The 23,146-nt window shown below is 45.1% G+C and overlaps 1 protein-coding gene across 1 annotated transcript in view; it reads right to left on the bottom strand.

The window, feature by feature from the left end:
- The window catches only part of COMMD1 (copper metabolism domain containing 1), a 60,537-nt gene that overhangs the window by 31,074 nt on the left and 6,317 nt on the right, over positions 1-23,146 (bottom strand). Inside the window, exon 2 of the mRNA XM_069954722.1 lies at positions 8,131-8,412. Within this exon, the coding sequence (XP_069810823.1) occupies positions 8,131-8,412 (282 nt within the window). The remainder of the gene's footprint in view (positions 1-8,130; positions 8,413-23,146) is intronic.

The raw sequence follows: 23,146 nt of genomic DNA, 5'->3' as shown, positions 1-23,146 counted from the left end.
TAGGGCTGCAATCTTCTCGCTTATGATGTGTACTGACAGCATAGAAGGGAGTGTCCCGCACTCAGGAAACGTTTCATGGCGTTTTGTAGAATAACGTAATTTGCATTCTATTCAAAACAGAACATTTTCCAGCCTCTTATAAATGATACATAGTGATCTTCTACAGGAAACCGTGTAGCGTGACTTCTCCAGGGAGAGTCCTACCCAGGGGTCACATTCTGACTTATGTTCCCAAGGAAACACTCGGCTTCTTTACTCTCTAGGGAACCATGAGATTTATTTCCCCCAAAGAGACTTCAGGGCCATAAATGGAAACTGTAAACAATTTATTTTACTATTTGCGTCTATCTTAAGCGGTGGAACAAAAATTCAATCCTCTAGGAATCTATTTAACTCATTTGTAGCGAGAAGTGGGAGACTGTGGGATAAAAAGGGTCTGTCTCCAGGCGGGGTCGTTCTTTAATATGTGACTGTAATCAAAATGGTATACTTACCTGGTTGGTTCCTGCACCTCTGCTGGTTTTTTCAGGAGCCTGATCTCCGCTGCAATCCTCTTCTTCACTATTTCTGGGGACATTCACTCATTTCCTGTTGGCATAGAACTTCACCAGAAAAAGAACCATGGCGGAGACCAAGTTCTCCAGAAACCAGAGGATTTTCAATGCAGTGCAACCGCCTTTAAAGGGTTTTTATTGATGGTTTATACTCAAGATAGGCCATCAATGCCTAATCAGCCCAACGCCCACCCCCCCCAATCAGCTGATTGAAGGGGCCACTGTGCCTAAGCTGCAGCCTCTTCACTCTCTACTGGGCCCAGCTCTGTACATTTACTAGTGGCTGTACCTGGTATTGCAGCTCATCTCAGCGAGTAGAAGGAACAGTCACTACCAACTGTACGGCTCCGTACCTGGTGGGTCAACAGGTATCCCTCCCGATTCACCACCACACATACATACATGCTTGGCTTGACTGAGTTTTCAAGTGTTCTGACTGGAGAAGGGGGGCTGAGCTGCTGCTGGACAACCCCCAAAAACAGACAGGATCAGGCAGTCGACATTCATCATGCCTGATCCTTATTTTCTGAAATTTATCAGTCACAGGGCAGTCAGGAAGCCCCCAGACAGGTGGCTTTCTCTAATGTGTTGGGAGCCTTTATACAGACATGAAGAAAGAAAGTGTATAGTTATAAAAATGGCAGAAACAAGAATACACAAAACACACAGGTTACATAAGTGATATAAACAGAAGCAGCCTGCTCAGAAAGGTTATCCAAGCAAAGGCCGGGACAGACGATTCCTGACGTCTATTGTTTCCATTACTTAATCCTCGTCTCCAAATATAAACATAGAGAAAGAAAAGCATTTGTACATATAGGAAGGACTGTTGTACGCAGACTGTATGAATACCAAGACGAGCCTAAAAGTAATAAAAGTTAAAAAAATAAAAAGTTTACGGTTCTCAGGGCCGTGTAGTGGGAAACGTCCGCAGCACGGCAGAAAGTGGCCGCAATGTAAATAATGTTACATCCTCTACATTACATCACTATGTTTGTGTTACATTATGGCCCTCGGGAAAGGAGTCTGTCACATGACCGCATGTTCACACCTGACTGGTCATGTGACATCGGGAAGTCGCGGCTGGTCAGGTACAGGGGTTCTCACTATACTGAGATGGGATTATATAAATACCCTGACCCCATGCTTGACTAGTGCCCCTCGATAAAGGCTGTCCGCCGAAATGTGCATCAAGGCAGGGGCCACATCTGGACCTTTACACCTCTTACATGTTTACAAGTATACTTTGTGCACTTTGTATTGTATACTTTGCACATCTTTTCTAGGATTAGGTCTTCCTGTACCCATGCTTCTATGTACTGTATGGGACCCAATAGGAGGGAAAAAGTGAAAGAAGTTGCTGGAAATGTGCGGAGCCTGAGATGGTTGTAGCTGGAAGAGATTGTCATGGCGGTCCGGGCCAGATGGAGAAGAAATGGGGACAAAAAACGTCACCTGTGAGTAACTGAATGACGTTTTCTGTATTTTGTAGACTGTTATGTGGTCGGGACTCAGACTCAGAGGTGGAAAAGGTTGGGAAACAACGCTCTTCCCGATCATAGACTCCAGATGACATATTTATAACCCAAACTAATGTGGCGACAAGCCGCAGCTGAATTCTAGCTTTGTGCGATGTTCTTCCATTTCCAGGAACCTTCACAAAGTTTCTAGTTAAGTAAGTGACTATGTGAACATAGAAACCATCTATGTGACAGCAATACACTGCTATGGAAAAGTATTAACCCCCCCGTCAGGTTCCCCTTATTACATCTCTGCCCCAGTAAACAGATTCTCTTCTATAAACACACAACCCTCAAGGAAACATAGAAAAAGCCAACCTTTAAGTTACACCCCTGATCGTAGTAAGCTGACTGTATAAATCATCATGGCAGATACTCTAAGAACACTTTCTCACCTGTCCAGTCCTACAACGTGACTCCCTATAGCATAATACAAACATGGCAGACGTAAAGTTACTGTAAATGGGCACTGTCACTATAAAAAAGTTCTGACCTTCCCCGATTGTTAGAGCCAGGGCAAGTACTTGCTAAGCTTGTTTTCTCTCTGCTCTGTTCTCATAGCATGAGATGGACTTCCAATGAAATTTATGGCATGTCTTCTGTAGGGAGATACTTACTCTATCCAGGTCCAGTCTCCTGAAGACATGTTATATAACAGCTATACTTACTGTATCCAGGTTCAGTCTCCTGAAGGCTGCTATATAACAGCTATACTTACTCTATCCAGGTCCAGTCTCCTGAAGACATGTTATATAACAGCTATACTGACTGTATCCAGGTCCAGTCTCCTGAAGGCTGCTATATAATAGCTATACTTACTGTATCCAGGTCCAGTCTCCTGAAGGCTGCTATATACCAGCTATACTTACTGTATTCAGGTCCAGTCTCCTGAAGGCTGCTATATAACACCTATACTTACTGTATCCAGGTCCAGTCTCCTGAAGGCAGCTATATAACAGCTATACTTCCTGTATCCAGGTCCAGTCTCCTGAATGCAGCTATATAACAGCTATACTTACTGTATCCAGGTCCAGTTTAATGAAGGCTATTATATAACAGCTATACTGACTGTATCCAGGTCCAGTCTCCTGAAGGCTGCTATATAATAGCTATACTTTCTGTATCCAGGTCCAGTCTCCTGAAGGCAGCTATATAACAGCTATACTTACTGTATCCAGGTCCAGTCTCCTGAATGCAGCTATATAACAGCTATACTTACTGTATCCAGGTCCAGTCTCCTGAATGCAGCTATATAACAGCTATACTTTCTGTATCCAGGTCCAGTCTCCTGAAGGCAGCTAACAGCAATACTTACTGTATCCAGGTCCAGTCTCCTAAAGACTGCTATATAACAGCTATACTTACTGTATCCAGGTCCAGTCTCCTAAAGGCCGCTATATAACAACTATACCTAATGAAATAAGGTCTAGTCTCTTGAAGCTTTGTAGTGTTGTGCTGGTTGAAAAAAAAGTGACTAAATGCAGGAAGTCCCGGCCAGTATAGAGAGTCACAGCTCAGTGTGTCCATTGATCACATGACTGCCTTCTCTGTGAGCGCAGATGACTGGGACTTCCTGAGCTTAGTCTCTTTTTTTTCCAAAGAGTAAACCAAGGAAGTCCCGTGTTTTCCACAATAACTAAATAAATAATGAATGTAAAACCTGCTTTATATCACATCCCCTGTGTATTCGGAAAGTAATAACGACGGGGATACTTAATTTTTACATGTTCATATTAAAGAGTATAATTATGCTATTTTAAAGAGGTAATCCAAACATGAAAAGCTATCCCCTACCTACAGGAGATGATCGATGGAGACCTACCGCTTAGACACACAACAATCCCACAAATGGTGGTAAAACCTCCCCCGGCAGTGCACATATGTGGCCAGCTCCCCATTCATTCTTTATAGGACGCTGAATGGAGCAGTGAGCTCTGAAATGATCAGAAGCCGCACAGAGAATGAAAGGAGCACTGGTCACACATCCACTACTACTCCATTGATTTGGCCTCTGTTCTCAGGATCGGTAAGGGTCAGGCTGCTGTGGATAAGGGATAACCCCTTCAAATTGAAATTACACTGACTGTTCAGTCAAGAGAGCTTAAAATAAATATATAGTTCAGTAGATATAGGGAAGGTATTTGTGGCAGTTATATTTTCCAGATGTTACTCATTGGTGTTTATTAAAGGAGAAGTCCGGCAAAAATGTTTATTAAAGTATTGTATTGCCCCCCAAAATTTAACAAATCATCAATAATCCTGGATAACATGGTGATGTCACTTCCTGGATAACATGGTGATGTCACTTCCCGGATAACATAGTGATGTCACTTCCCGAATAACATGGTGATGTCACTTCCTGGATAACATGGTGATGTCACGACCAGACTCCCAGAGCTGTGCAGGCTGTGGCTGCTGGAGAGGATGATGGCCGGGGGATGCTCAGTGTCCCTCCAGTGCCCTGTGTCCCCCAGTGTCCCTCTGCCATCATCCTCTCCAGCAGCCACAGCCTGCACAGCTCTGGGAGTTGACATCACCATGTTATCCAGGAAGTGACATCGCCGTGTTATCCAGGAAGTGACATCGCCGTGTCATCCAGGAAGTGACATTTCCATGTTATCCAGGAAGTGAAGCCTTGATGCAGTAGTAAGTGCAGGGAAAAAAACACTTTATAAGCATTTCCTGTAATAAGTGTATATTGGTAATTTGTCTAACTTTTGGAGGCCAATGCAATACAGAAATAAAAATTTTCACCGGACTTTTCCTTTAAGCCCTACCCCATTAAGATAAAGTGGTGACTACAATTTGACTACAAGGAGCTTGAGACACACCTCCTGTCAGATGATTGGCCCAGGCTGCTGCCCTCTCCCACCCCTGCAGAACTGCCTCTTCTTATTGGCTGCTGTATATTACACCAGATCACCACAGTCTCAGCAGGAAGTGGGTGCATAGAGTGGATTTATATTACAGAGAGAGCGGAGTGCCTATATAATACCGATCAGGAGCCTCTGCACATACGCCGAGGTCAATGAGCCTTAGTAAGAGGGAGCCGAGAGACCTGCTGTAACAAAACAAACACTACATTGTCTGCTACATTCCCTCCCAGAAAATATTTTTTATGTAATAGGTGTGGATGATTTCCCTCCATTGAGCACAGGAAGACTGAACGGTCAGTAACAATTTCCTGCTCATCAGATTTTATTTCTCCAGTCTAAATTCTTTATAGTCTTTGATAATAGTTACGTGCCGCCCCCGGTGCCAACATTCATGTGATAGATTGTGTTTTCTTGTAGTTACTTGTTTCCTCTAGATTTCGCATTCGTCAGGCGGCAGAGGTAAGAAAACATTCACCCCCATAACTCAGTGTGAACAGGGCTGTGCGCCAAGGCTACGACGCTGCAGGGTTTCTCTCTCTTAACATCAAAGGGGAAGTTCATCAAAAAAATCTTTCAAATCAACTGGTGGCAGAAAGGGACACAGATCTGTAATTTACTTCTATTAAAAGTCTTTCAGTACTTATCAGCTACTGTATGACCTGCAGGAGGTGGTGTATTCTCTCCAGCCTGCAAAGCAGGAAAGGTTTTCTATAGGGATTTGCTGCTGCTCTGGACAGTTCCTGACATGGACAGAGGTGGCAGCAGAGAGCACTGTGTCAGACTGGAGAGAATACTCCACTTCCTGCAAGACATACAGCAGCTGATAAGTACTGGAAGATTGGAGATCTGTAAATTGTAAATCTCTGGCACAAATTAATTTGAAAGAAAAAAAAAATTGGTGAACATCCCCTTTAATGGCTATTTTCCTATAAGAGCATCGGGAAACATAACTTTACTTTCTCTGATGAACCGCTAAGATAATTTTCCTGCAAACACAGGAACAAACTGTAGAAAAAAATTCTGATTGACTGCATTTATCCATACAGCTATATTCCAATTGCTATATGGCATATCATTGGGGGTCTGACCTATAGAAACCCAAGAAAGAATCGGTAGTAAACCAGGATCTTGGTTAAACAGACTGCTTTATTCTGAGGACTGGAGAGGCATGATCATTGATGGATCGTTCTGTTAGTTAATACACTATCAGTTACTAGAGTAGGAAACATATGGCTCGATTCACACTGCATTTTTGCACTATTGTGTGGCCCTCCAAAAGTTATAGAAATCCCCAATATACACTTATTACGGGAAATGCTTATAAAAAGCTTTTTTCCCTGCACTTACTATTGCATCAAGGCTTCACTTCCTGGATAACGTGGTGATGTCACTTCCTGGATAACGTGGTGATGTCACTTCCTGGATAACGTGGTGATGTCACTTCCTGGATAACGTGATGTCAGGAAGTGACATCACCACGTTATCCAGGAAGTGACATCACCACGTTATCTAGGAAGTGACATCACCACGTTATCCAGGAAGTGACATCACCACGTTATCCAGGAAGTGACATCACCACGTTATCCAGGAAGTGACATCACCACGTTATCCAGGAAGTGAAGCCTTGATGCAGTAGTAAGTGCAGGGAAAAAAGCACTTTATAAGCATTTCCTGTAATAAGTGTATATTGGTGATTTCTATAACTTTTGGGGGGACAATGCAATCCGGATGCAAAAACAGATGTAATTTGTGTGCAACCTGTTTGGATCTGTTTTTCCATTGACTTTCATTACAAAAAAGATTTTTTTTTTTTTATAATTACTCAAGGTCACTGATTGATAGAACGAGCCGGGAGAGAAGCGTAAGGCGGAATGCTTCCCTGCCCGTTCTCCGTGCCTGCTCCTTAGTTATGTGGCACATTCGGCTGGCTCGTTGGGGATTGGTCGAGGTCTTTAGGAGATGCCTAAAGTTTTTTGAGGTGACAATCCACTGATAAAAGTTTTTTTTGTTATGTTTTTAATACACCAGTATTTATCTAAATCAATTAGGCCAATACTGACTAAACTGGGTATTTATAAAACATAAAGGGCACAGGGTAATATCGAAAGCAAATAAAGTCGTTTCAGTAAGTCCTCGTAAGGGAAGCTTCACATGTACAGGATCCGCAGCAGATATCGATGTAACTAAATAACTGAACACAGCATCAGATCTGCTGCAGATCCTGTACGTGTGAACGCACTCTAACAAAGTAACAAATCTGCATTGTGTCTCTATTACACCTCCTGGAAATATACGGATTAACTGACCAGTGGGTGTTAGAATTCCCAATGTCCAATCCTTACAAAGTCAGACTGTACTGGAGACCTTTAAAAGGGGTACTCCGGGACCCGGCCTCTTCCTGGTCTATGACGCAGCTTAAGACGTAACATCTCAAGCTCGCTCAGCCATTCAGCAGCTGCAGCAGGGTCCTGCCTCTGACCCTGACCGGGCTTGAAACATCACATCTCAACCTGCATCATAGAACAGTAAGCGGCCGGGGACCGGAGACTGGAGCAGCATGATGCAGGACCCAACGCTGGGACAGAGGAGGTAAGTGGAGGTCATTGCTTTCATTCACCCTCTTCCTGACCATAATGAAAAATGCCCTCCCACCCGTGTATCCCTTTAAATCGACAGGAATGGAAATGCCCAGCTGTCTATTTAGTAACACACTGGAAATAACTAAGGGAAAGTTGTAGGTAAGAATACTCCAGAACTGAGGTGTCATAGTAAAGCTGTAATAACCATATAAAGCAATATATTATATATATATATATATATATATATACACACACACATATACACACACACACACATATTTATATACGACAGCGGACACCCAACAGCCTACCCATAAAGATGCCCGTGTGTCATTCACGTGGCACAATGATAGTGGAGACAGAGACCTAGGAGATTACCGCCATATAAAAGAGGGCATTGTAATATAAAAGTATAAACAGTATAAAGCAAACACCTGAATGATAACAAATGAAAGCGGCTGCTTAGCAGATAGCGGCCGGGACAATACAGCGCACAGTAATAGGATACAAGTCTGTTTGCAGAAGACAGATCAGACTGTCCCGATGCCTCGGTGCACCTGTCTATGGTGTCAGGACGCCGCTGAGGACACGTGTCCCTTACCTTGTCTTTTGTTCCGATCTCCATCTCTACAATGGCGGCAGAGCTGTTTACTTGGTCCGTGTGCCTGGACTGGGATTTGACGTCTATCCTCCACTTCAGGCTCTTCAGACCGTTCTCCCATCTGCTCTGATTAATGACGCTTTCCCGAATTTTCTTCTTGTGATTCTTCCAAAATTTAGTGATGACCGGCGATTGTTCTGCGCTGATCCCTCCTTGTTTTTTAGTCTGGGCCGTCAGGAAGGCGTCAATCTGGTTGGTGTCCATATCTGCAGATACGATTGACTGAAAAAGAAAAAAACCATGATAACGTATGTATACAACCACCAGTAAGTTGTCACTCTGTGTAGAGAGACCCATATATTACATCTGCAGGTGTCCCTGAGCAAACTGGCACAAATGGAAAAGGTTCTGTACAATCTGAAGTATACATTTTTACACCTGACCTGGTTTAAGCTTTAAAGTCCAGTGGGAGGGTCTAAACAGTGACTGACAGCTTTCTTTGCATGAACATACAAGAGATGGCTGCCAATCAAGGTTTAGGACCGCCCACTGGGCTCTTAAAATGGCACCCTGGTGAAAATAGTTTTCTATTAAATAATTTACTTCCACTTAAAAATCTCCAGTGATTAAGTACTTATTAACTGCTGTATGTCCTGCAGGAAGTGGTGTATTCTCTCCAGTCTGACACAGTGCTCTCTGCTGCCACCTCTGTCCATGTCAGGAACTGTCCAGAGCAGCAGCAAATCCCCATAAAAAAACCTCTCCTGCTCTGTAGTTACTGACATTGACAGAGGTGGCAGCAGAGAGCAGTGTGTCAGACTGGAGAGAATACACCACTTCCTGCAGGACATTCAGCAGCTGATAAGTACTGGAATACTGGAGATTTTTTAATAGAATTAAAGTACAAATCTATATACCTTTCTAAAACCAGTTGATTTGAAAGAAAAAGATTTTCGGCGGAGTGCCCCTTTAATGATTTAAAGACGACCTGGTTTAAGCTTTGAAGTCAAGTGGGAGGTTCTAAAACAGTGACTGACTGCTCTATTTGCATAAAAATACAAAGATGGCTGCCAATCATGGTTTAGGACCACCGTATGGACTCTTAGGTCGGAGAGAGCTGGGATTTAAAGAAATAATTTATATATTATTACTGGCCACCCTTGAACACTATTTTGTGTTTTGTTTTGTCTGTTTTATTAATCAATAAGCTTCTTCTAGTGGCAGCTGTGGGAGGTCGGCACTTTGGAACTTTGATTGACCTTTGAGGACTATAAAGATATATTAATACCTTATGATGCTGATCATTCCCTTTTACAGTCTCTTGATATCACTTAAACATTTTGATAATTTATTGAAAAAGGGAAAAATAAAATCTTGCATCGCCGTAAAGGGAACCAATCACTACAATCACTGCAGCTATAAATGTTAGCGTTGTTTCGAACCATATAAGTGTTCACTAAGGGCATTACTTACATGGCCCAAAGACGTACTTTATAAGTCTTACCTATGTAGTCATGGTGGTGGTCCTCACGGCTGGCAGGAAAACGCTCAGGTAACCATGTGTCGGCACTCCGGGACGACCCCTCTGTGACGCTGCAGGCTCCTATACGCTAACACTCCCACGGAGGCGTGATTAACAAAGATGTTTCCTGCCAGCTGTGACTACTTAGCAGCCAATGACCGCCCCCATGACTACATAGGTGAGACTTATTAAGTATGTTTTTAGGTCATGTTAGTAACTATGGCTGGAAACAGTGCTTGGGGCCGTATAATCACTAATTTAGAATCACTAATTTATGAGGCCACAATGTTTGCATTTCTAATACGTTCTGTACTTAAAGTGGCCCCCCAACATAAGATGTGCGGGGCAGCTATGTGCACCAAATGTACAGATACAGTATTACCCGTCCAGGCAGAATACAGAATATTACATAGAGAACTAGATTTGCATTTCCAGGGAAATACATAGTGCTTGAAAAGAGCGCCCCTTTACCAATCACTTTCCTTTAAGAGAAACTTTAATCATGGGTCCCTTTAAGAGTGACCTGGATCCCTTCGCTCTTAACGGAACCCAGGTCGCTCTCAAAAGGGACCCAGGTCGCTCTCAAAAGGGACCCAGGTCGCTCTCAAAAGGGACCCAGGTCCCTTGGGACCCGGGTCCCTTTAAGAGCGACATGGCTCCCGTCCCTTTAAGAGTGACTTGGGTCCCTTTAAGAGAGACTTGGGTCCCTTTAAGAGTGACCTGGGTCCCTTTATAAGCGACATGGCTCCTGTCCCTTTAAGAGCAACCTGGGTAGTTATAATGGTAAAGATCATTGCTCGGTTACCATGACAATCTTACTCATGTCAAGGAGACAAAATCGTTAAGGACCTTCCATCTTCTATTAGCCAATAGTGGACATGTGACTGTGAATGTTGTGATACATTGCCTGACAAGACCTTAGAGTTCCTATTGGCTGCTATATTTCATCTATTTGCATATGTGCTGTGATTGGCTGTTAGCAGTTACAGTGTGGCCATTATTTGCAATGGGTCATTATTTTCTATGGGAAATTCGGGGTCTTTAAACGTAAATTTCTTAAAAACGACAAATCCGATCGAAACGAAAAATAGATAGCACACCACACACCGCCGAGGGCTTCGAAACGCAGTATGAAAGGAGTCTGTGCACAAAGCGGTTCGGGCTGTATTACGCGCAGAAAAATAGCTGGAAGAAACGGAAGAAGAAGAAGAAGAATACGGATTACAATATAGGGATTTTCAAGCACTATAATAAATAGCAGAAATCCCATAGTGGGGGGGGGTTGGGTGGGGTCATACTGGAATATACATTCTATCCTATAAACTTGTTCACCTCTACTTTTTAAATTCCCTTAATACCCCGGGGTAATTTACATGATGATGAAATGTCAATCTGGCAGTATATACACTCACCGGCCACTTTATTAGGTACACCATGCTAGTAGCGGGTTGGACCCCCTTTTGCCTTCAAAACTGCCTCAATTCTTGGTGGCACAGATACAACAAGGTGCTGGAAGCTTCCTCAGAGATTTTGGTCCATATTGACATGATGGCATCACACAGTTGCCGCAGATTTGTCGGCTGCACATCCATGATGCCAATCTCCCATTCCACCACATCCCAAAGATGCTCTATTGGATTGAGATCTGGTGACTGTGGAGGCCATTGGAGTACAGTGACCTCATTGTCATGTTCAAGAAACCAGTCTGAGATGATTCTAGCTTTATGACATGGCACATTATCCTGCTGAAAGTAGCCATCAGATGTTGGGTCCATTGTGGTCATAAAGGGATGGACATGGTCAGCAACAATACTCAGGTAGGCTGTGGCGTTGCAATGATGCTCAATTGGTACCAAGGGGCCCAAAGAGTGCCAAGAAAATATTCCCCACACCATGACACCACCACCACCAGCCTGAACCGTTGATACAGGGCAGGATGGATCCATGCTTTCATGTTGTTCACGCCAAATTCTGACCCTACCATCCGAATGTCGCAGCAGAAATCGAGACTCATCAGACCAGGCAACGTTTTTCCAATCTTCTACTGTCCAATTTCGATGAGCTTGTGCAAATTGTAGCCTCAGTTTCCTTTTCTTAGCTGAGCAGAGTGGCACCCGGTGTGGTCTTCTGCTGCTGTAGCCCATCTGCCTCAAAGTTGGCCGTACTGTGCGTTCAGAGATGCTCTTCTGCCTACCTTGGTTGTAACGGTTGGCTATTTGAGTCACTGTTGCCTTTCTATCAGCTGGAACCAGTCTGCCCATTCTCCTCTGACCTCTGGCATCAACAAGGCATTTCCGCCCACAGAACTGCCGCTCACTGGATGTTTTTTCTTTTTCGGACCATTCTCTGTAAACCCTAGAGATGGTTGTGCGTGAAAATCCCAGTAGATAAGCAGTTTCTGAAATACTCAGACCAGCCCTTCTGGCACCAACAACCATGCCACGTTCAAAGGCACTCACATCACCTTTCTTCCCCATACTGATGCTCGGTTTGAACTGCAGATTGTCTTGACCATGTCTACATGCCTAAATGCACTGAGTTGCCGCCATGTGATTGGCTGATTAGAAATTAAGTGGTAGTTGGACAGGTGTACCTAATAAAGTGGCCGGTGAGTGTGTGTGTGTGTGTGTATGTATATATGTATATATATATATATATATATATATATATATATATATTATATATATATATAATATACATACACACACCACACACATATACACACACACACACGTCAGGGTGACAGGCAGCGGGATCAAAGTACACAGATACACAGAGTATACAGATAAGCCTATTGAGGAGATGAAGTGAGTGCCGGCCCCGCTGAGCTGCATGAATAGGCCGGATGCTGCCAATCCTCTTGCGCCCGCTCCGCACATTGCTTTCAGGTCAAGTGTCTGTTTAAGAGACACAAGAGGCTCAATCCTCCTCTTCACAGAGGCAGACACCAGGGAACAAGGACGGAAACCTGCGGACAAGCCGGGCCCGCTGCCGGGAAGGTGTATAATGATAGATGAGCGGCGGCCGTTACTGGTCTGAGAGCCCCGGACTGGGAGCTTTGTGTTGTGCACAGAGGTGGAAATGTACCAGGCCGCTCGATGCCAAGGCGGACAGGATTATCTGCAGAGAAATGCTTTCTGTCTCTCTGCCAAATATTTTCTTCCATCAATGAAATCCAATTACGGCCGCACTGAAAGCAACGGCCAGGATGAAAGTCCTTTTGTTAGAAGCCTTGTGTCTTACACTTTATATTCCTTACGTATCTATTGTAGGAAACACTTGTATTCCCATAAACAGCAATGGGTAACCATCAGCCCTCCAGCTGCTGCAAAACTACAACTCCCATCATGCCTGGACAGCCAAAGCTTCAGCCGAAGGTTCCCCATCCCGGCCCTAACATAACAAGCCTGGGGCCTCATTACCTACAGTTATACACTGGGTCGGCCCTCTGTTGTCCCTCCTGGAAATGTATTCGGGCCCTATTACACCAACTGATTATCTGACAGATTATAAGCCAAAGCCAGGAATGGATTTGAAAGGGGGAAAAATCAGAGTCTTTTATTACCTGATCTCTGTTTGTACTCCATTCCTGGCTTTGGCTCCAAAACATCTGTCAGAATATCTGCTGATGTAACAGGGCCCTTATTAAATTGACAACTGGGCGTGACATTCCATACCATGACACTGTCCAATCAGCACTGACATTGTTATAATTGTGCCATTCATCATAGTAAATATTTTTGCACATACAATCATTTCCCAAACTTGTCTCCTCCATCTGATAGGCCGCTCCATCCCTCCCACATTTATCAAACTGTAGATGTATAGAGATATAGATGTATATACAGTATACTGTGTAATAATAGTGTAAAATAAAAATATAACAGTTATTCAGTATAATTCTAACCACTGCTTTTAGAGCAGAGTGGTGGTCAGTAACCAAGACAACGACCTGTCAACAATGGGAGGGAAAGAGCAGCGTATATACTATATTATATATGAAGAAAATCCCCCTTTATCCTGACACCCTACAGGTCTACCGGTATATACTATATTATATATGGTGGGAATGCCCCTTTATCCTGATCCCTACAGGTATATACTATATTATATATGGTGGGAATCCCCCTTTATCCTGATCCCTACAGGTATATACTATATTATATATGGTGGGAATCCCCCTTTATCCTGATCCCTACAGGTATATACTATATTATATATGATGGGAATCCCCCTTCATCCTGATCCCTACAGGTATATACTATATTATATATGATTGGGTTACCCCCTGTATCCTGATCCCTACAGGTATATACTATATTATATATGATGTAATTACCCCTCTATCCTGATCCCTACAGGTATATACTATATTAGATATGGTGGGAATCCCCCTTTATCCTGATCCCTACAGGTGTATACTATATTATATATGATGTAATTACCCCTCTATCCTGATCCCTACAGGTATATACTATATTATATATGGTGCGAATCCCCCTTTATCCTGATCCCTACAGGTATATACTATATTATATATTATGGGAATCCCCCCTTCATCCTGATCCCTACAGGTATATACTATATTATATATGATTGGAATCCCCCTCTATCCTGATCCCTACAGGTATGTACTATATTATATATGATGGGAATCCCCCTTTATCCTGACACCCTACAAGTATATACTATATTAGCTGAGACGGGAATCCCCCTTTAAGGCCTTATTCTGTATCTATGTTTTTATGCAAATGCAAAAACATCTTGTAAATTCGTTTAAAATAATTTTTTAGATCTTTTCTTAGCCCCAGTTTTGTGTCATGACCCGTAGTGTGCAGGGTCTGTGGCTGTGCTCATTATACATGTGTCATAACACTTCTCAGCAGGACGCCTTTCAGTTCAGGATTCCCAGCAGTGTCGTCTATCTCTCAGAACCCACATCCCCGACCAGAGCCTCACCACAGCTACCGAAACCCTCGTAGACGGACGCCAATGTGGGATCTACAGGATGTCCCCTCAGTATTACAGACAAGAGGCACATGAGAACACAGCGCTTAAAGGGGGAAAAGGCAGAGAGTGAATATGTGGAAGAGAGAATGAGAATGCAAAAGAGACAGAAAGACAAGACAAACAAAGCCTCTAGTGTTCTCGGATTAGTGGCATGACTTGGGAAATATTATAAAAAAAAATAAAAAAAAATAAAGGAAAATTACCATTATCAAAACGTTTGTTCTCCCAAGCAACACATGAGAGCGGAGAACTATAACAACATTCCAATAGTAATAATAGGACATTTCCAAGGAAAACATACACGCCTGCTGATGATATACCGACACATGCATGGGAAGAGAGGAATATTCCCGGCTGGGACGAGAATTCTATTTCCGATTGAAGAATAATCGTCCTTTAATCTCTCTAGATCTTGAAACTTAAGGGGAACTATGAGCAGGTTAGAGGAATCTAACCTGCTTATATGTGCCTATTGCACAGGAGGCGGCGAGGAGAAGGGTCTGTCTCTTATCTTCATCCTCAGCGCCATTCTGGTGCAGATAGTAGTTAGCTCCTCGATCTGGTGAGACCATTAGAAGCACTGGGCAATAGGGACGTAGCAGCAGGTTAGATTCCTCTACCTGCTGATACAACAGATGTAAGGGGATGTGAAGGACCTCTAGTCCACTGAAGCCTATTGTTATCCTGTGCAACAATAATCCTGATCTATGCCCATGGTGGCCAAAGACAAAAGGATTCAAAAAGGCCTATGGCTGCTTTCACACCTACAGGATCTGCAGCAGATTTGATGGCCCATATTTGATTTGCTTTGAATCTGTAACTTCAAATCTGCTGCATATCCTGTATGTGTGAACGCGCTCTAAGGGATGAACTTCAGGGTTTTAGAAAGCTCCTTCTTCACCCAATAACCAGACTTGCTTTCTTATGACTGAGTACAGAAAGGTGGAACCTGTGTTGTTGTTTTTTTTTCTATTATCACCGGTCACATTAGGTAATAAGCCACTTTCTGCATTTCGCCCTCTTCCCTGGCTTCCCCTCAGTTCTCCCTGTCTCTGGCGGGATCATGTTTCACATGCTGGGCAGTAAACTGGGCCATAACAATCTATAGCAGAACAAAAATAAAATGTATTCTTAGTGCTCTACCAATGTTATTATACAACACTCCTAAACCTACACTCTGGACTATCAGTTCTTCTAGACCCCCCAATGATGGTAAAGTATAGGGGGACCTGGCAGCAAGTGTCCAATCCCCTGCACGGCCATCACAGAGGACATGAGGAGTCCCGCATGAGGTGCAATCAATCCCATACACAACCTGAACACAAGTGTAGACAGCCGCCATCTTTTTCTAATCCTGCATTTCTTGTAGTGAGATTGTGATTTTTTTTCCATTCAGCACATTAACTTGTGATGGAATCTTCTAGTACTTAAGATACAGGTTGTGTGTGAATCCAGGGCTAAGAAACCGAGAGAACAGAGACTGACTGGGACGCTGAGGACGCCGGCAGATCCCAGAATATTCTATCCTTATAAGGAGAGAAGGAATCACTCCGCAGAATACAGTAACGTCCCTGACAGCGGAGCCCCCCCCCAGAGGAGAGAGCACGGCCGTAGTGTATAGAGCCCGGTCATAGGACCCCATAAAGCTGCACATGTCACATGACACACAGAAACTAAGAGGAAGTCAGGGGTAAATATATCTGGTGACAGCAAATGGACAATTGCTTTAAGCCTCCCCAGTACGGACGCCAGGGCTGTTCTAGGAAAAGGTCGGGCTCCATTTAGTAGAACTGAAACTGCTGCACTATTTATGGTTTATGACCAATGTGCAAGTCACGAGAGCGACCAGAATCCGCACATCCCCCACTGCGCCTGTATATAGTACAGTATACTCACCTCACCTGCACATCCCCCACTGCGCCTGTATATAGTACAGTATACTCACCTGCACATCCCCCACTGCGCCTGTATATAGTCCAGTATACTCACCTCACCTGCACATCCCCCACTGCGCCTGTATATAGTACAGTATACTCACCTGCACATCCCCCACTGTGCCTGTATATAGTACAGTATACTCACCTCACCTGCACATCCCCCACTGTGCCTGTATATAGTACAGTATACTCACCTCACCTGCACATCCCCCACTGCGCCTGTATATAGTACAGTATACTCACCTGCACATCCCCCACTGCGCCTGTATATAGTACAGTATACTCACCTGCACATCCCCCACTGCGCCTGTATACAGTACAGTATACTCACCTCACCTGCACATCCCCCACTGCGCCTGTATATAGTACAGTATACTCACCTGCACATCCCTCACTGCGCCTGTATATAGTACAGTATACTCACCTGCACATCCCCCACTGCGCCTGTATATAGCACAGTATACTCACCTCACCTGCACATCCCCCACTGCGCCTGTACATAGTACAGTATACTCACCTCACCTGCACATCCCCCACTGCGCCTGTATATAGTACAGTATACTCACCTCACATGCACAACCCCCCACTGCGCCTGTATATAGTACAGTATACTCACCTCACATGCACATCCCCCACTGCGCCTGTATATAGTCCAGTATACTCACCTCACCTGCACATCCCCCACTGCGCCTGTATATAGTACAGTATACTGACCTCACCTGCACATCCCCCACTGCGCCTGTATATAGTACAGTATACTCACCTCACCTGCACATCCCCCACTGCGCCTGTATATAGTACAGTGTACTCACCTCACCTGCACATCCCCCACTGCGCCTGTATATAGTACAGTATACTCACCTCACCTGCACATCCCCCACTGCGCCTGTATATAGTACAGTATACTCACCTGCACATCCCCTACTGCGCTTGTATATAGTACAGTATACTCACCTGCACATCCCCCACTGTGCCTGTATATAGTACAGTATACTCACCTCACCTGCACATCCCCCACTGCGCCTGTATATAGTACAGTATACTCACCTCACCTGCACATCCCCCACTGCACCTGTATATAGTACAGTATACTCACCTCACCTGCACATCTCCCACTGTGCCTGTATATAGTACAGTATACTCACCTCACCTGCACATCCCCCACTGCGCCTGTATATAGTACAGTATACTCACCTCACCTGCACATCCCCCACTGCGCCTGTATATAGTACAATATACTCACCTGCACATCTCCCACCGTGCCTGTAGATAGTACAGTATACTCACCTGCACATCCCCCACTGCGCCTGTATATAGTACAGTATACTCACCTGCACATCCCCCACTGCGCCTGTATATAGTACAGTATACTCACCTCACCTGCACATCCCCCACTGCGCCTGTATACAGTACAGTATACTCACCTGCACATCCCCCACTGCGCCTGTATACAGTACAGTATACTCACCTGCACATCCCCCACTGCGCCTGTATACAGTACAGTATACTCACCTGCACATCCCCCACTGCGTCTGTATACAGTACAGTATACTCACCTGCACATCCCCCACTGCGCCTGTATATAGTACAGTATACTCACCTGCACATCCCCCACCGCGCCTGTATATAGTACAGTATACTCACCTCACCTGCACATCCCCCACCGCGCCTGTATATAGCACAGTATACTGACCTCTGCTCAACACCACATCCCCCACCGCGCCTGTATACAGTCCTGCTCAGCACCTTGTGTAGCAAAACCATACCTCCTTGCAGGGGTTAAAACGGGACGCCAGCAAATGAAAATTTCTTTCAAATCAACTGGTGTCAGAAAGATATATAGATTCTATTTAAAAATCACCAGTCTTTCAGTACTTATCAGCTGCTGTATGTCCTGCAGAAAGTGATGTATTTTCTCCAGTCTGACACAGTGCTCTCTGCTGCCACCTCTGCCCATGTCAGGAACTGTCCAGAGCAGCAGCAAATCCCCGTAGAAAACCTCTCCTGCTCTGGACAGTTCCTGACATGGACATAGGTGGAAGCAGACACTTCCTGCAGGACATACAGCAGCCGATAAGTACTGGAAGACTGGAAAAGACTGAAAATTACACATTTGTATAACTTTGTGACACCAGTTGATGTAAGTTGATTTTTTTTTTCACTGAGTGCCCCTTTAATGCCTGGAGGTCACTTAGGCTCTACATTCCTTTCGGAAGAGCAACCACCACAGCTTAAGGGTCCCCTCACACCTACCGTATCGCAGCAGAAAATCCGCTGCGTACCCGCAGCAGATTTGATTAAATGAATGAACACAGCATCAAATACGCACTGTCAAATCCGCTGCGGATCCGCAGCGGATTTGACAGTGCGTATTTGATGCTGTGTTCATTCATTTAGTTAAATCTGCTGCGGATCCGCAGCAGATTTTCTGCTGCGATACGGTAGGTGTGAAGGCACCCTAAAGGGGGTTTTCAGATATTCTTCTTTGGTGGCCTCAATATCTGATCATGGGGTGGGGGGGGGGGGGGGGGGCGACACCCTGCACACCCCAATTAGCTCACCCTCAGAGCTACTGCGCCCACATGTACAATGAATGGAGCCAGAAGGGGGCGCTCTGTACATGACGTCATGGCTGTGCTCTGTTACGGAAGATCAGCTATAGATGATGTCAATGGGAGCCAAACTACAATAATATCACACAACCCCAATGACACAATGGACACAGGCTCCATAGCAGTAATCTGTATATAAAATGCTCTTTGCATAGTGAAATGTGTGAGAAAAACAACAACAACAACAACAACAACAACAACAGAACTACAACTCCAAAAAACCCAGCACAACAGGTCACAGGCCTCACCCGAAGCTTCTGTGACTCAATGCTGCCATCTAGTGACACCGAGAAGAATGTCAGCACCGGCAACGGCAAATAGTGGCCACTGTTGCTATACGCGTCTATGCTGACCAGGTAAGTGGTCCTGTACGGTTATACACACACTAACACTTTATGTTGCTACACTACAGAATTATAGGAGGTGTTCAACAAAAAAGTTTTTCTTTCAAATCAACTTACGCCAGAGATTTGTAATTTACTTCTTCCAGTACTTATCAGCTGCTGTATGTCATACAGCAGAGAGCACTGTGTCAGACTGGAGAGAATACACCACTTCCTGCAGGACATACAGCAGCTGATAAGTACTTGAAGAATGGAGATTTTTTTTAATAGAAGTAAATTACAAATCTCTGGCACTTGCTGGGACCAGTTGATTTGACAGATTTTTTTTGTGAACAACCCCTTTTAATGGGGTATCGAGGTTTTAAAATTCATCCTACATCATCTACAGGACTACAGCCTCTCCATTGTATACCCGTGGGAGCCGTCCTGCTGTACTGGTAGCAGCTGTGCAGGGTTGTACTGTAATAAATTACATAGTAGAATAAAGGCAGCCATAAAAATAAAACTCGTCCTGCAAATAAAGTAAACTTTATCAAATCTAATGATTGGCAAAATATATTTACAGAAACAAAATGGTAAATCCATCTGGATTTATTCAGTGTGGAGTATGAGCAGCCTGTGCCGGCCCAGGCGCAGTCAATGATCAATGGGAGACAAGCCTGGAGACACGCCAGGCCATGGTAGCACATTCAGGATGTAGAGCAGGGGTGTCACCGCCCTCCGGCTGCTGCAAAACTACAACTCCCATCATGCCCGGACAGCCAGAGCTAAAGCTGGAGGGCCTGAGAGTGACCCCCCTGATGCAGACTCACTATAGCTGAGGCAACATGCAGTCGGAGGGAAATGGCTCCCAGGGCAACTAACAGACCATGGCTATCAGTGATCGTGCAATGAAGACTGGAGGGGTCCGGCTATAGCACAATATGCCCCCAAACTATGCTCCCAGCTCTAGGCCTGCTGGGAATCTGTATAACCTGACAACCTGTCCTTCCTGGTTTTCAAAGTTAAAGTGAATCTGTACCAGCCAGACCGGAACCCCCCCCCCCCCCCCAAACCGCTGGTACCATTGTGATGTTAGGTCCCAGGATCTGCCTGTCTGTTAGGGCCATATTCAGTGTAACTTCTGTGCAACTTTTATTCCAGCAGACCCGGCTGTTGGGGGGGTGTGGGGGGGGGGGTGTACAGATTCCCTTTAAGAAATAGAGATAAGTAAAATTTCCAAAAGATCAGGTTTGCATGAACCGGAACAATAGTGCAGCACAGAGGAGGCTGTACCTCTCCTATAGTAATCACAGTGTAAGCGGATATCACAGTCCCCCCAATGGCCAACATTAGCACTGCCCCCTGAGCAGGAACTCTCTCCCCACCTTCACAGCAGGACCCCCTCCCCACCTTCTTTAGTAGTCCCAGCAGGACCCCCCTCCCCACCTTCTTTAGTAGTCCCAGCAGGACCCCCCCCTCCCCACCTTCACAGTAGGACCCCCCCTCCCCACCTTCTTCAGTAGTCCCAGCAGGACCCCCCTGCCCAACTTCACAGTAGGACCCCCCTCCTCACCTTCTTCAGTAGTCCCAGCAGGACCCCCCTCCTCACCTTCTTCAGTAGTCCCAGCAGGACCCCCCTCCCCACCTTCACAGTAGGACCCCCCTCCCCACCTTCACAGTAGGACCCCCCTCCTCACCTTCTTCAGTAGTTCCAGCACTACTCTCTAGCTCTGTACACAGATGACAGTCATGCGCTCCCGGCAGATCCATAATCTGATGACTATGTGGTACCTATAGGGCTGTCAGACGGGCGGCTGATCCTGGGCTTCGGGGAGCGATGTCGGGACAGGCTGTATTGCCAGCATCTGGCACACGTCCCTTCCTTGTTATTGATGAACTGAATTGGGGACAATCTGCTATATTCTTGCAGCACTGTGAATTTCTAACCCGGTCGCCATGATAAAACTAAGCTGTATATTGTAATATTGCTACCCGGCTCCTGGCTTTACATTACGTACAGAAATCCATGGCCGTCCGGCATACAGAGTAAGGTCGTTGCTCAATGTCTGACGAAGAAACCTCTACACAATACCAGATGAAGAGACTATGGAAACCTAGGGGGCGCTTACACTGGTAATGTGATGTTAGGGGGCGCTAACACTGGTAATGTAATGTTAGGGGGCGCTTACACTGGTAATGTGATGTTAGGGGGCGCTAACACTGGTAATGTGATGTTAGGGGGCGCTAACACTGGTAATATGATGTTAGGGGGTGCTAACACTGGTAATGTGATGTTTGGGGGCACCGACACTGGTAATGTGATGTTTGGGGGCGCCGACACTGGTAATGTGATGTTTGGGGGCACCGACACTGGTAATGTGATGTTTGGGGGCGCCGACACTGGTAATGTGATGTTAGGGGGCGCTTACACTGGTAATGTGATGTTAGGGGGCGCTTACACTGGTAATGTGATGTTTGGGGGCGCCGACACTGGTAATGTGATGTTAGTGCTGTCACTGATGTGACTGGGCCCCAGAGAGCCCCTCCAACTATGGGCACAGCTATTCCTCATGGGATCTGAGCTGTTCTGCAGTAGCACACACAGGGGCGCCATATCCCTTAGTTGTCTGACCGATCACAGCACAGCACCTTCTCCTCACTGCTATACCATAATACACTGCTGATAAAAGAGTGCTAGACTGAACAGGCTGCACTGTGCTGGGGAAGATTTGTACAGTACATTACCATATACACATTACTATAGGTGGCCTATAAGAGAGAAGGTGTTACTGATGCACTGAATTTACAAGGTTCTGTGTGCAGAAAGGAAACAAACAACAGCAGCAGCACAGAAAGGAAGGGGTTACACTAAGTACTGTACTGCTGCTGATGGGAGAAGAATGATTACATTCAGGAGGCAGCACTGTGTACACACATTAGGGACAGCTGGGTGATCGGAGATGAGAGGGAAGCCGTGATTTACTATTCATGCTGGAGGGAGTCTTTCAGCATTATTACATCTGTATTCTATGTACTTGACTTGAATATAGGTATAATACTCTGCACTACAGTCTATGTGTGTAACACTGACAGGGATCACACTCAGGCCTCCCTCATAGGAGCACAAACATGGCAGACCTGGGGTCTTTCTTTGCACTTACCTCCTTATTTGCTGAAATTTTCCTATGTATAAAGCTATGATTATAGAACGGCTGAAAAACAATTCTATAGTATACAAGTAAAAGTTCATCAATTGTAAATTTACACTTCAAACAGAAATTAAAAGTGAACTCCGGGCAAATGTAAAAATATCATGGAGGGCGAGGGTGGGGTGGCAACATAATATTTAAGGGATACTTACCCGCTCCTGTGCCCCTGCCATCCGTCGCGCTCCTGTTTCTCCTACCTTCGTGTATCATCATAAACTACCTGTTCAGTGACTGCAGAGATGTCCCGGCTGAGCAGGCACAGGACTGAGAGATCCAGGAGACCGGTGAGGATCATGAGCGATGATGCTGGGCTGCAGGGGCACAGGGATAGGCAGGGCCGGATTAAGGTTGGTGGAGGCCCTAGGCATCAATTTTGTTGCCCCCCCCCCCCCCCCATTTT

The sequence above is a fragment of the Dendropsophus ebraccatus genome, chromosome 15 (genome assembly GCF_027789765.1).
Source record: "Dendropsophus ebraccatus isolate aDenEbr1 chromosome 15, aDenEbr1.pat, whole genome shotgun sequence".
NCBI lineage: Eukaryota > Metazoa > Chordata > Amphibia > Anura > Hylidae > Dendropsophus > Dendropsophus ebraccatus.
Note: the sequence above shows the minus strand (reverse complement) of the source record. Positions and strands in the feature narration are given on the sequence as shown.